We start from the raw sequence: 14,566 nt of genomic DNA, 5'->3' as shown, positions 1-14,566 counted from the left end.
TCATGTCTATCCTTTAGAATACACTGCCTTCATACACTGCTTGAGAGAGAGAGAGAGAGAGAGCGTGCTAGCTAGCTATAGAAGTTTAAAGCAATATTAATCAGCACAGTATTTATTAGGCATTAATTTTCTTAAAGCCTAAAAAGATCAAATCCATATTCTGGCCCTGATGCCAGAGGAAATAGATCCAATGGGGAAGGGGGCATATTAATGCACTGCCACTGGTATTGATTCATCTTCCAGAAAAGTGATGCTGAAACAAGAACAAAAATAAACAAAACACATAAGTGAAAGAATTACAATTGCAAGCTAAGTACATACAAATGGAGGGGGCGGAGAAAGAAAGAAAGAAAGAAAGAGGAGTCAAATTAATTACTTTATAAAGTCCACTTGACTTTTTCTGCAAGGTTCCCGACTATCTCATGAAGTTCTGATTTTCCAGAACCATTAGTTGCAGAGGTTAAAACAGAAAAAAAGAGGGAAAAGTACACATTTCTGTGGGCTTGGGTTCTGAAGCATCTTCTGGAGCAGATTCTCAGGACTTTAACCTTTTGTTGCACCACACTGCCATATTGCCTCATGTAGTCATTTGTGGGCATGACTTTATTGCCTAATGTGACATAATTGCATGGTGACATAGTATCTCCCACACAAACGAAGGTAAGCAAATGGGGCGCTGCCATGTCTTTTTGGAAGGAGGTGCTCTCACTGAGGTGGAACAGAAGTGGGGGGGCAACGTATGGCTTTTGTGAAGTAAGTAGAGCGATGTGCTCTCTAATTACAAGTCTCCCATTTCTCTTTGACCTTTGTGCGGAACTGAGGCTATCACAGTAGTTAGAGGCACAGCTCATTTCAATACGAGTTTAGGACTATGGAGCTACCGTAGTAGCATGAGAGCTCTAGTATCATTGAGCCCTACAGATAAAAGAGCAGAACCTCTGGTATGTAATGAAGGAGAATGGAAGTTCTCGAATAAAGCTTCTCTTCTTCCATTTCTTTCTTGTTTTTCTTTCATTTTCCCTTTTCTCCTACTCTCTTTCTTCACTGATTCACTTCCCATGTACCACTTCTTTCTCCCATTTTCTGTACCAGGACAATATGGGCTTCTCGTACGGGACTGCTCCTCAAAGTGATCTTGGGGAATTAATTGCCCGAATGGTGAAGAATGTGAATAGCATGCCGAGGACTGACTCAACTCTAGATTTCCAAGGCTCAGAGGAAAGGCCAGCCTGGGTTTGTATGCCTCAAGCAATGACTGTCCCCTGCCTCATAACTCTTCTCCCTGTAATCATACCAGTTAGAAAAGCACAGCAACTGTGTTTTGAAATCCCTTACACATTGCATTGAGTTATACCATATCAGCTGAAGAGAACTAAAAAATTGTTCTAAAAAGCATTGGGCATCTGTGTGTTCTTAGGAACTAAATGATTTCAATCCTCTCAAGATGCAGCAACAGGTATAATTCTCCCAAAAGACTATGTTAGCATCCAGTCAGTTAAGATCACAGCTTAGAACTTGTGTGAACAACTTGCTCCTAGTAGAGAAGCAGCAACAAAAAGTGTCAGGAAGTGTGCACTCAACTTCTCCCTCCTAATAACAGTACTATGTCACTGTTTAACCCTTTGTTAACTACACAACACTTAGGCACAAATTTTCAGCAGGCTTCCATTAATGCACCCACAAAATGTGCAGATGCATTAATTTGCTTGTGCAAAAATCCACATTTTTGCATGAAAAATAGGTAATAATTCAGTTAATGAAATGTTTTACTTATGGAATTGGATGGCTTATGCCTACAAAATGATAAGTGCACAACATCTGCAGATTCATTAATGAAGTCCTTTGCTTGGGAGGGATGGTGGAATGGAAAACGTAAAGAAAGAAAGATTCGAGGGACACAAGATCTCCACCTTTACCAAAGTAAAGGCTCTAGAGGGCCCTCAATCATACGTAAGAGCTCCTGTATACCTCATTTTAATATGTGGAGTATTAAGGGAGTTCTGTGAACAGATGTGTAAGGTCCTCAGAAACAGCTGGAGTAAGGAAATACCACAGAGACAGACAGAGGGCTGCTTGGAACAATTCAGCCTTATAAAAACCACTGGAGGGCAAGGGAGAAACACATCAAAGACTACATGAGTGATGAAAAAATTCAGAACACGGAAATCCATTTGGGTGCTAAAAGGTTGGGGGATTTCAAGAAAAATAGAGTGAGGAATGCTAGAAAGGTTTAAGATAGAATCATCCAACTACTGGGTAAAAGAGAGACTTGCTGTCCTTCCCCATTTCGCTGTTAAACAGTACCAATACTCACTCCTCAGGCCTACAGATAAAAGAGCAGAACCTCTGGTATGTAATGAAGGAGAATGGAAGTTCCCTAATTAAGCTTCTCTTCTTCCATCTCTTTCTCATTTTTCTTTCATTTTCTGCTGCCTTTCAGTGATAAAGTAAATGATGCTTGTCCATTTATATAATATTATAGAGCCTAAAACTTTCGTTTGTAATACTTCTGTTTTGACTGTAAAAGAGACTGATTAATTTAGAAGTTAATAGAAGGAGGACAGAAGGAGAAATAAAACTTTTCCTGTTTGACATCAGTTTTTAGTCTTGCAAAATGATATAATTCCTTGGGGAAGTACACAAATGTATACAAATTATGCAATTCCTTGCAAGTATTCTTGGCTCCTGTACAAATGACCCTCCTAGTTTCCAAGCACAGGCTGTCGAAACTGCGCCTATTCATCTGGGCACTGTACCAGAGTTCCTCCTCTGGTACCACACGCTAGTAGAAGTTCACAAAATTATTCCGGAAGTTGCCATTCCTGTTGCTATATTGTTTGGCTGGGTGCTACACTGCTGAGCCGCCACCATCCAAAGCCGTGATACTGGGAAGTCACTGGCTGAAAGCGCTGTCTCCTAAAGAGTCAATTTAGCAGAGATGGGAACCAGTGGACTAGTGGCAGGAGCAACATGAGAATTTAAAAATTGTAAAAGGTGGGGATTGCCAAGGGGAGGAAAACAAAAAAAATTAAGGGGGTAGAGAAATTAAAAGAGGAGAGCTGGAGAGGAAGTTAGATGGGAATAATATTAAAGTTTAAAAAAAGGGAAGAGGGAAAGAGGAAATGGACACAGAAGGGAAATAATGGAAAATAATTTTGACAGCCAGGTTCGTTCTATTCTATCTTGTTATTTGTATCAGACACATTATCGTAGTACCTGACTCAACGAATTCTCCATTTCTACCTCTCCGTGTCTTATCTATCATCGGAAATGCATGAATGGCTTTTGGCATGTGCGTGCAATCCTTATGCATCATATATTGTTATACTACTGTGATTTCAGGTTCCTTTCCAGTGACAAAAATAGTGGAGGAGGAGGGGAAAGTTTCATATTTCATTTCATACATATGAATTTGATCACGTGGCCTTTCTTTTTGTTGCTTATATCCACTATAACCCTCTCTTCAATTCTCTCTCTTTCCAATACATGGATATCCTCAGCTTTAGAAATAAAAACATGTCAGGTACCTGAATTGCTGGTTAATGCTTCAAAGTGTCTCTCAGGAGACCTAAGCATCTGTAGGTTGAGACTCTACCCCTGAGCACATCACTCTTGAAACTCAATTGGTCTGGCTTTTTTTAAAGCATGGCTGTTATAAATCATTTTGAAATATAATGTATATCTACAAAGAAAATGAGAATACATGTTAATATACGTAAGTGGGAATATAACATAAGACATTTTAATACTGTCAGTATAAGAGCACAGGACGGTATAAAGTTAAGAGAATTCTAATATGTAGAGTATTGACTCTGATGTTTCTAATGGTTCTGATGTTACTAATGGATATGCAGTAGAAACCTGCTAATCCAATAAAAAAAATTGCCACTTTGTCACCTCCCAGCAAAGACTGAATAACAGAAACTGTAGAGAAACTTCATATTGATTGGATTTAATTATTTTGAGTAAATATACTGTAGGAAAAATACTAGTGCATTATGAGTTGTTCCCATAAACCAGTAAACTAAACTAAAAATAAATGAGCAAAGTACATTTTGTGATTTAATTATTAATGGTCTCTATTGTTTTCATTCACTTATCTTACTAGATGGCAAAATTCACTGTGAGTCTTGCAGTTACCAATACAAATTAGTGAGGTAACTCTTTGGCCCAGGAGGTGGCTGAGCACAATCAGGTATTGCTTGGCAGGGACATATGTGCTCAATCTCCAGATCCAGAGCGACAGTGCTACCTTTTAACACTACCAAATGTATATTCAGACTAGTGATGGCCCTGAGCCACAAAGTTCAGATCAGAATATGAGCTTTACCAAAATTTGTGATGTGGTTAGATCTGGGATTTTGGTTTAGATCCCTCATTAATTCATATATAGTGTTAATGAACAAGACTCCCTGCATGAATATGCATTAAAATGCATAGTCAGTCATCTTCAGAGATGGAGAGAAGAGCTTCCAGATGTGCGCACTCTGCCCAATCACACACTGGACTGTGGGAATTATTAGTATACATTTATTAACCTTAATTTGGGAAGATTATATGTATTTTTATGACTTTTAAAACCAAACTTTGTACTTTGGGATAATTTAAGCATTATACCCAGATATATAGAAACCCTTAACCTGTGTATTAGATCATTTTAACATTAGCATTGATTAAAAAAAAAATCAGTTTATTCTGTTTCATAAATTCATTGACTTTTGAGTGCAGAAGGGATCACTAGTCTGACCTCCTATATGACACAGGTCAAAGAATTTTATCCAGTAATTCCTCCAAAAAGCTCATCTTTTATGATTGAGTTACAACATTATTTAAGAAAGACATCCATTCTTGATTTGAAGACTTCAGGTGAGGGATAATCCACACGTCCTTTGGTACATTGGTCTGTATCTGATACAGCCTCTCTTAGGGATAGATTATAACCTAACCTTGCAGTTAGATGAACTCTATGATTTATGGGTCTCCTCCCACTCTAACATCTATTATCGTATGAAATAGAAGCAAATGGTCATTGTCCCAATTTCCAAGTGACATATTTGGTGACCTAGTGTGGTGCAGAGGGAGAACATGGCTGCCTTAAGTATAGGAATGGGTCTGTTATGTACTGCTTACTGTTTTTATTCCATATTTTACAGACTATAATCCCAATGCAGTTTGAGACACGCATGACTTGTGGGCTAGTCAAAGGACATGCCTATTCAGTTACTGCAGTGGAAGAGGTATGTATGGATTTATTCTTTCCTACAGCTAGGAAGAAGCTGTTGTTTAGGTCAGCCAAGCAATATGTCAAAACAGGGAGAAAATAAAAGTTATGAGTTTTTGTAAACAAAATAAACATTAAAATTATACAAGTTTTCTTGAAAAGGAAGAGTTAGAAACCCATTGGGATCTTGGCTGGGAGGTGGGGGAAGGGAAGTGTAGATAATGCACAGCAAGTTTAAACCAAGGGATATTGGCGCAAAGAGAACTCCAGTGTGCCCGCAGCCATGCTGCCTGTGCTGGGAGAGCGTCAGATCACTGGAGGGGTAGGAGACCTCTAAGGAATACATAAGTGCTGCAGGAAGTGAGCATGAGTGATTCAACAGGGAGTACATTTCCCTCTGAGCCCATACGAGACTAATTAATTTATTCAATCGTGTTTTCTTTTTCAACAAGACATCATTTAAAGCGGGAAAAATAAAGCTAGTGCGGCTAAGGAACCCCTGGGGACAGGTGGAATGGAAAGGAGCCTGGAGTGACAAGTAGGTGAAAAGCAAACCTAGGAGTCTATAGGGTGGGGTTAAAAAAGTCATTCCACTTTAAACGCATTGTGCTTGTTCTGTGATTGCATCCTAAGACTAAAATGAGGTATATGCAGTGTCTGTGCTCTAGTACTGACACCTGTACTTGGAATATGAACACATCTATTTTTCTGGAGGCTGCACTGAGTGCTTAGCTGGGGGATTACTTTAGGCAAGACAGGATTTTAAGAAAATACGAAATCTACTAGGGAAGTGGAATCGTGATGACAGGGAGAGAGGAAAGAGCATGGCTTAATAGTTCAGCCAAGAGCTTCTCCTGTTGCAGACATAGACAAGACTGTGACCTGGAATGGGAGGTAAGCTTCTAATGCACTCATGGGCAACGGGCATCCCAGGTGAGGAGAGGCTAAGCCTCCCCAAACAGCCAGGCATGGCCCTGCCCACACTCAGCCCCGAGGCCGCTTTCTGCTTCCCGCTCTTCCCCCATGGCCCCAGCCCAGGCTGATTCTCTTCCCCGAAGTGGGCTGTGGCTAGGGCTAGGGTGAGCCGGCCAGTGGCCTGGGACTTGGGGCGGCTGGGGCCGGTGCTTGGACTGCCCAGTGCTGGGGCCACCCACCCAGTGCTCTTGAGCTGGGGGCGCTGGGGAGGGCAGGTTGGGGTGGCCCGGGGCTGGGGGGCCAGCAGTCGCAGAGGGGGGCTTGGGGTTCTGGCAGGGGAAGGGGGATGGGAGAGCCCTCAGGCAGAAGGGGCATGGGTGGGGGCTAGCCTCCCCAAATGGGCGGTTCATATGCTGCCCATGAATGCACTGAATAGCAGGAGGAAAGGGGATCAGAGAGAGTGTGTGTGAAAGAAGGAATGAGATTTCTCACTGAGTTTTGCAAATAGGAGCCTCTATAGCTCTTAAAATAGGACTAGAGTTTGCAACACTTTCCATCTCTGACCCAAACAGAATAACGACAGTACATCAGCTTGCTGAGTGCTATACGCATGAAATGGAAACTAAAACCTGAAGTGTGTGCGCACTTGCCTACCTGTGGGGGAGTGGTAAGGTGGTGTTTGTGGTAAAGTCAATAGCACAAAATAAGAAAATTGAATCAAACTTGTCTGTGGTATCAGCATTAATGGGAGCAGGAAGAGGGAAACTGACTAGGATGGTTGCAGATATAGTAACAAAAAAACCTGCCATTCATGGCTGTAACATGATTAAGAATTAGGAAATTTTTGTGCCAGCTGTTGGCTTTGTACACCGTAGGACTTACAATAAAGTATTAACAATTTCTTAAATAACTGTGTATTGCAAAGTGCAAGAGATTCCTGTTTGTTCTTTTGCAGTTCAGATGAATGGAACTTAATTGACAAAGCAGAGAAAATCCGACTACAGTACAGAATTGCAGAGGATGGGGAGTTCTGGTGAGGATACACCTTCTTCCATCTCAGAAGTTGTGTTTTCCCTGAAGTTCTTCCGTGTCTGTGCTTGACTTATTGGGTACACACGAGAGTTCCTAGAGATGCTAAAAAGAACCGTAGCTCCACGAGTTAAGGTTGCACAGACATTCTTGCTACCAGTGCTCTGATGAGCATGTGCAAACTGAGATTTTTCAAAGACTTACAATTTGGCCAAATGTGGGTGTTTTTTCCAAGGCACACCACTGACCCCAGCGTGACAAGCCTTTTCCCCTGCTGCCAAATTTCAAGTTCCAAAATAAAGAGGTGCTAGAGTTTCTAACTAAAAGGATGTCAGATTGTTGTTGTTTTTTTAAACATAGGCAAAACAACTTTTTTCCATAATCTCATTCTTGGAAACAGCTGAACCATCTTTGCCAAAATTTTCCAACTAAATTCAGCCTGAGGCATGGAAAACTTCAGCTTGAATGAATATAGTTTGGCAAAGTTATAAGCAACTGAAAACGGTCTTATAAATGGAAAGTGACAGGCAACCTTAACAATAGGTGATGCTACCAACTCTGCCCATAATTCAGAGACCACCAAAAAGAGTAAGATCTGCTTTTTATGACTTGGTTTTTCAAAACAGCTGAGCACTCACAAATCCTACTGAAGTCAATGCAGGCACTGAGCATTTTTGAAAATCAGGACCTTAGGATATGTCTGTGCTTCAGCTGGAAGGTGTGATGCAGTGTAGGGTGGGTTTGGGAGATATGTCTACACTGCGGATAGGTGTGATTCCCAGCACAGGTAGCCAGATTCACATCAGCTCAGCTCGAGCTAGTGCACTAAAAATAGCAGTGTGGACATTGCAGCCCCTGAGGGCAAGCCTGCCCGACCTCCTGTCTCTGAGCTCAGGCAACTAGTCTGAGCCACCACCAGTGCCACAACATCCACACTGCTATTTTGAGCATGCTAGCTTGAGCTGACCTAGCACAAGCCTGGCTACACGCACTGGGAATCACACACACACCCAGCTAATCTGTAGACAGAAACTAAGGAGCAAACCTTCAGCCTATTACCTTACCCAACATAGCTATTTGGACACAGGATGGATTTGTGGAGGGAATAAAGGGGAAGGAATCCTCCCTACCAGAACATTAATTGGCTACAGAATCATATCTGGCCACTACTGCTGACTTGATGCTGCAAGTGCCCCTGAATCATCTCCTTCATTGGGATGTCACGATAGGAAAATCTGAATGGCAAGAGATTCTCTGGCTTCACCACCACCTACACCCTGCTTACGGACTGATAGGAAGCCATCTCCATTGCGCAGTGGAACCATGTAGGTTCCACTGACCATGAATAAAGGGGCAGGAATTGCCCCCACACTAAATTAACCTAAATAGGGAGACAATATTTTAGCTGCTTTTCAGCTTTGTTTTTCTATCCAATAAGCACCACAAACCTTTGACAGCAAGCAACAATAAATGTTATTTGCGGTGTGCGAGCACAGATTGAGATACCATGTTGTGATATAGTTTGTGACAAAAGGACATTTGGATCTTCATATTGTAACAGTGCAATATAATGATTCTCCATCTTCATGCTGTGACACATCATCATCATATATTTATGCACCGTCAGTTAGCCTCCAAATTTCATCTCCTTATGACTGCAGTGACTCAGGAAACAAAGTTCTGACTACAGAGAAATGTCAGAGCAGCAGTAAATATCAAACAATAAGATCACAGAATGTTTTAATGCTATTTTATAATTAAGATGAGATCAGTCATTTAAATCTGTTTCTGTAGATAAACAAATGATTACCAAGATTTATGTACTGAGCAATATTTCCCTATATGAACCTAGTATGTTCTGGCCCAGAAAACAGTATCTGCTGTCCCCTACAATAATAAACTTAATTTCAGAGGGATTATTCTCTGTACTTCAGGATTATTGGCAGATAAAAGATACTGAAATAATCAGTATAAAATCTCTAGGGCAACCAATATCTCTGTGTCTCCTGCACCTCCAGAAGGCATTCACTAGAAGGCTACATCTACACCTGGAGCAGGAGGTGTGATTCGCAGTTTGAGTAGACATATTTGCATGAGCTCTCATCAAGCTAGCATGCTAAAAATAGAAGTATAGCCACGGTAGCTCAGGCAGCGACAAGCAGCAGCATGGGCAAGCTGCCTTGAGTACGTACCGATAAGGCCTGGAGGGGAGGGGAGGGGACGTACTCAGGGCAGCTAGCCTGTGCCGCCAGTCAGTGCTGCCCATGCTACTGCAGCTACACTGCTATTTTTAGAGCATTAGCTCAAAGAGAGATAGCATGAGTATGCCTACTCACGCTGGGAATCGTACCCCCCAGTTCCAAGTGTAGATGGAGCCTGTAGGTGACACAGAGGAGGCATATTCAAAGAGAATATCATGTGAGGAAAAACTGGGTAGCACAAATCTATCCTTGCTTACAGACAACCCCCCAACCTAAAGCAAATACTCACCAGCAACCACACATCACTGAACAAAAACACTGACCCAGGAACCTATCCTTGTAACAAAGCCCGATGCCAACTCTGTCCACATATCTATTCAAGTGACACCATCATAGGGCCTAATCACATCAGCCATACCATCAGGGGCTCGTTCACCTGCACATCTACCAATGTGATATATGCCATCATGTGCCAGCAATGCCCCTCTGCCATGTACATTGGCCAAACCGGACAGTCTCTACGCAAAAGAATTAATGGACACAAATCTGACATCAGGAATCATAATACTCAAAAACCAGTGGGAGAACACTTTAACCTGTCTGGCCATTCTATGACAGACCTGCGGGTGGCTATCTTAAAACAGAAAAACTTCAAAAACAGACTCCAACGAGAGACTGCTGAGCTGGAATTGATATGCAAACTAGACACAATCAACTCAGGGCTAAACAGGGATTGGGAATGGCTGAGCCATTACAAACATTGAATCTATCTCCCCTTGTAAGTATTCTCACACTTGCTTCTTATCAAAGTGTCTGTACTTGGCTAACTTGATTATCACTTCAAAAGTTTTTTTCTCTTACTTAATTGGCCTCTCAGAGTTGGTAAGACAACTCCCACCTGTTCATGCTCTCTGTATGTGTGTATATATATCTCCTCGATATGTTCCACTCAATATGCATCCGAAGAAGTGGGTTGTAGCCCACGAAAGCTTATGCTCTAATAAATTTGTTAGTCTCTAAGGTGCCACAAGTACTCCTGTTCTTTTTGCGGATACAGACTAACACGGCTGCTACTCTGAAACCACAAATCTATTGTATCTTTAGAAGAAAAAAATAAGTGATTAAAAAAAAATCCTACACAAATTCAAATAAATCCAAGTAAATAAATAAATAAATACATGGGAGGTGATGTCAAGCCACAAAATCCAGAAGCAGATCTGGATCTAGATTTCAAACATCCCAAAGTTGTGGGTGTCCTAATCCAGTTTTTGGCTTGACTCATTTGCAAAATTTAATCCAAGTTTAGATTTCAAATACCCCAACAAATGAGAATGAGTAGATAGAGACTTTTGATTCAGGCCCTTCTCTAATACAAAAGTAAAAATGACATAATAGACAGACATCAGCATTAAGTTTCGCGAAGTACCACACAGTCAGAAACTCAAACTAGACAACTGTATTTAAAAACAAACTGAGTATCAAAACATTGAAGCATCCCTTAAATTTCAGGCAGGCTACAGAAGCACAACATCGCAGAGTGAAATCAAATCAAACCACAGCCTTGGTGCTTGTATCACTTCCATAGCAGCTTTGTCTAGGAAATAAAATAATGTTCTCAGACTGTACAGAGTGGCTTGTTAGCAACAGAAAAATTATGTTGTTAAAATTGTCTGACCAGTTCTACTGTACAGTAAATTCTTGGAGTCAGTGTTTTTCCACATCACTTGTGTTTATCAGTCTAGGTCACCCTTAGACCTATAATGCAATTGAGTTCTTGAACTCATGCTTTTGATTCCTACACAGTCATACTGTCAATGTCCAAGCCAACCTGGTCATACCCTTCCAGCAGTGGGACAAGAGGGGAAGGAAATTCAGTTGGATTTTCCATACACACAGCATTTTAGGACACCATAAATCTAATTAGTCTGCCCTTGTCAAACAGTGATCAGGGTGGAACCAGGAAGAAAAAGGACTGCTGAGTTTCCATATTAATAGGAATGACAGAGTGTCTATTACATGGACAATTTCAAAGTGGTGCACAAAGTGGGCACAGAAATTGACATGCTCTTTAATCTTTATTAACTTAATTCCCTACAGGTGGTTTTGTATGATTGAGATTTTGGGGTGGGGAAATTGGTTTTATGGGATCCATTTTCAATATGAACCCAGAATCCAAGTTTTCTTATCTGTCCAGCCCTATTCTTTGGATACCCATTATTTTCTCCTTTCCCCCTCCCTGCTTCTCTAGGATGTCATTTGACGATTTCATGAGGTACTTCACAAAGCTGGAGATCTGTAACCTCACACCTGATACTCTGGAGGCTGATAAGCTCCAAACTTGGACTGTTTCAGTCAATGAAGGGCGTTGGGTGAGAGGCTGCTCCGGAGGAGGTTGTCGCAATTATCCAGGTGAATACAATCTCTTCTAGTAGAACCAAACTCCCTTGGCCTGTGATTGTGTCAGATTTCACAGGCTATGCAGAATCATGCAGCAGCCTAATCAGCACCTGATGTAGGAAAAAAATCCAGATTCTGCAAAAATGGTGTTGATTTGGTAGTTGGCACATTCCTGAGTCTGTAGTGAGGTAACACCACAGTATGGTGTTAAGGAACACTGTACTCCAGGAAGTACCATTTTACCAAAAGAGATGTAAATCCAAAAGGTCCTAACTATTTTTTGTTGTTCAAATATTCCATAGCACCTGTTGTGAGAGAACAGATGTTAACTTCTGTGTGCTTGCCTAATTTCATTGTAGATATTTACATTCTCCCAACTTCAGTTTCCTCAGGAGTTTCAGTGAGATATATATCCTCCTTCATTTTCTGTCCTCAGTTGTTGTACACATTTGCAATGTTGCTATAAAACAACTGCAGCATTTCACATAGGGGTAGCTGCATCTCAGTGTTGGCTGAAGTTATAGAGATATGGTAGGGTTTCTAAGTTAGTGGTGGTTTCAGTTTTACAATGTGAAGCTTGTAAATCAGCAAGGGCTTAAGGATGCAAAATTCTCTAAATACTATAAATGCAAGATACTCTTATTTGCCTTGCAGATTGTTTGTTGGGAAGGAGTGGATGTTCTGGAATAGGGCAGTGCCAATCTGATAAAATCCTATCTTCACTAGAATGTGAAATGAGCCATTAAATCAATTATTTTCTGAGCCAGCAAAGGTAACAACAGGGAGTAGAATGGATACTTTGGCTTATCTGGCAGAAGTTCCTCTTTGCATGGAAATGGAGAAAAAACAGAAAAAGTACACCAGATTCTTCTTTTGTTAGCTCATCTTACTGCAAGTCTAGGCTTCCCAACCACAAGTTAAGCAAGACACATATTGGAGAGGTGAGGAGTCTTAGCAATTAGGTTTTGGCATTCCAAAAAAAATTTCTAATGTAAAGCCATAATGTACTAAGATAAATAAGACTTGATGACTGGAGTGTCTGTAATACTTCTTACTGGAAACAGGGGTCTTCTTTCAAACAGGTTGGGAAGCCCTGCTGTATGGAATACAGTAGAATGGCTACTACACAAGGTAAACGAAACTGTGCACCATCAGTAACAGCACTAATATCAGTGACTATATAAAATGTGAATATAGCCCCATAAAGGAGTCACATGGTGAAGAGTCACTTGTTGTATAGGCCAGCTTCCATCTTTGGTTGCAGAAATCAACTTCTGCACAAGGAATGTGTAAAAAAGGAGATTAACTCAGTTTTTGACCTGTCTACCAAGAACTGCAAACCAGGAGTCAATATAGGAGATAAATAGAAGATAAAACAGGTTCTTTAAGAGGATACTCCAGTGAGTATCATCTTAAAGGACTGAAGTTATATATTAATTTGTGGTGGGGCGGTGTCTGGGGTTTTGCAGATACGTTTTGGACCAATCCTCAGTATCGCTTGGAGCTCCTGGAGGAGGACGATGATCCTGAAGATAATGAGGTTGTCTGCAGCTTCCTGGTTGCACTGATGCAGAAAAACAGGAGGAAAGAGCGCAAACTCGGAGCCAACCTCCTCACTATTGGCTTTGCCATTTATGAGGTACCATTACTACCCAGATGCTGTTCATTGCAGCAGTGCCACATAGTTCAGATGATCCCAAATTGCAGCCCAACAGTACAAATCCTCTGTGGACAGTAGCTAATTTTATAATGTAGCCTAGTTGAATTGTAGATTTTGCCTTTAAACACAAAGATTTTCAAGGGTTCCAGCAAGAAGTTGATTTCCACTACTTTAAAAAAATTATCCCTGTGGTAAGCATGCGTATCCTATCTTCAGCAGAGAAGATGCAAGAAAACAGGAATAAAGTATTATCTAATAGTTACTAGTAGGTCTGTTATGGCAGGCCTTTCATGGTAAAGATTGGTCTAAAACCAAACCAGAAATTGTATCAGTAATGCCTATCAGTAAATGGGACTAAGCTGTCTCATAACAGTACTGAAAGAATGAGGAGTGGCAGCTTTTACTATTCAGTGGCTGGAGAGAGAATGTGGTACCTGAAAGAAACTCTTCTAGAGTGGATGGAACTAAGAGAGTAGGGAAATTCAGGTCTCTGTTTTCATTTAGTCCATATTAATTTACAGATAAGGATTTGCCCTGTGTCACGTTATCTAGAAAGATCCCTTTCCAATCCCTATTCCCGACTTCCCCACATTGCTCCTCAGTAGCATCCCAAACTTCTCTTTGGTCAGGGGATTTACGCCTATCAGAATCAAATACTGCATCGCCATTGGCAATACCCTGTAATGGTGATGAGAATCACTGAAAGGATGAGGTGAGATAGATAGAAGTACATGACCTGATTTTCAAAGGTATTGAGCAATTTCACTTCCTGTTGACTGTAATAGGAAATGGTGTTGTTCAGCACCTCCCAAAGCCATGTTTTAGTGTTAATCTTGATTTACTTTGCAGGGGACCCAAGAGGAGGTTGGGTTTTTTTTACGTAAAGGAGTGAGGTTGGTTAGAATGTTTATGTGATTTGAGGAACTTATAATTGATTGCAGCGTGCCTAGAAACTAGAACAAACACTTTTTATGTGTTCTTATAAAGCTAGATAAGATAAATAAGTGCACTCCCTCTGTATCCCTAACAGTTTCCCTGCTTTGTTTCTCTCTAAGGTGCCGAAAGAGGTATGAGCTGAATGGAAGAAGAATTGACATCTTGGTGTAAAGTTCTCAGATAACATAACTTTTGTGCCGTCGGCGT

General features: G+C 41.0%; 1 protein-coding gene across 2 annotated transcripts in view; it reads left to right on the top strand.

The window, feature by feature from the left end:
- The window catches only part of CAPN3 (calpain 3), a 60,049-nt gene that overhangs the window by 19,074 nt on the left and 26,409 nt on the right, over positions 1–14,566 (top strand). The window contains exons 6-12 of one of the 2 annotated variants that reach the window (XM_024197456.1): positions 1,093–1,233; positions 5,154–5,237; positions 5,674–5,759; positions 7,092–7,169; positions 11,615–11,775; positions 13,233–13,402; positions 14,479–14,490. In XM_024197456.1, coding sequence (XP_024053224.1) covers positions 1,093–1,233; positions 5,154–5,237; positions 5,674–5,759; positions 7,092–7,169; positions 11,615–11,775; positions 13,233–13,402; positions 14,479–14,490 — 732 coding nt within the window. Of the gene's footprint in view, positions 1–1,092; positions 1,234–5,153; positions 5,238–5,673; positions 5,760–7,091; positions 7,170–11,614; positions 11,776–13,232; positions 13,403–14,478; positions 14,491–14,566 lie in introns of those variants that run through there. The other variant, XM_024197457.1, reaches the window with a different exon arrangement.

The sequence above is a fragment of the Terrapene carolina genome, unplaced genomic scaffold (genome assembly GCF_002925995.2).
Source record: "Terrapene carolina triunguis isolate 2854851 unplaced genomic scaffold, T_m_triunguis-2.0 Scaffold96, whole genome shotgun sequence".
NCBI lineage: Eukaryota > Metazoa > Chordata > Testudines > Emydidae > Terrapene > Terrapene triunguis.
Note: the sequence above shows the minus strand (reverse complement) of the source record. Positions and strands in the feature narration are given on the sequence as shown.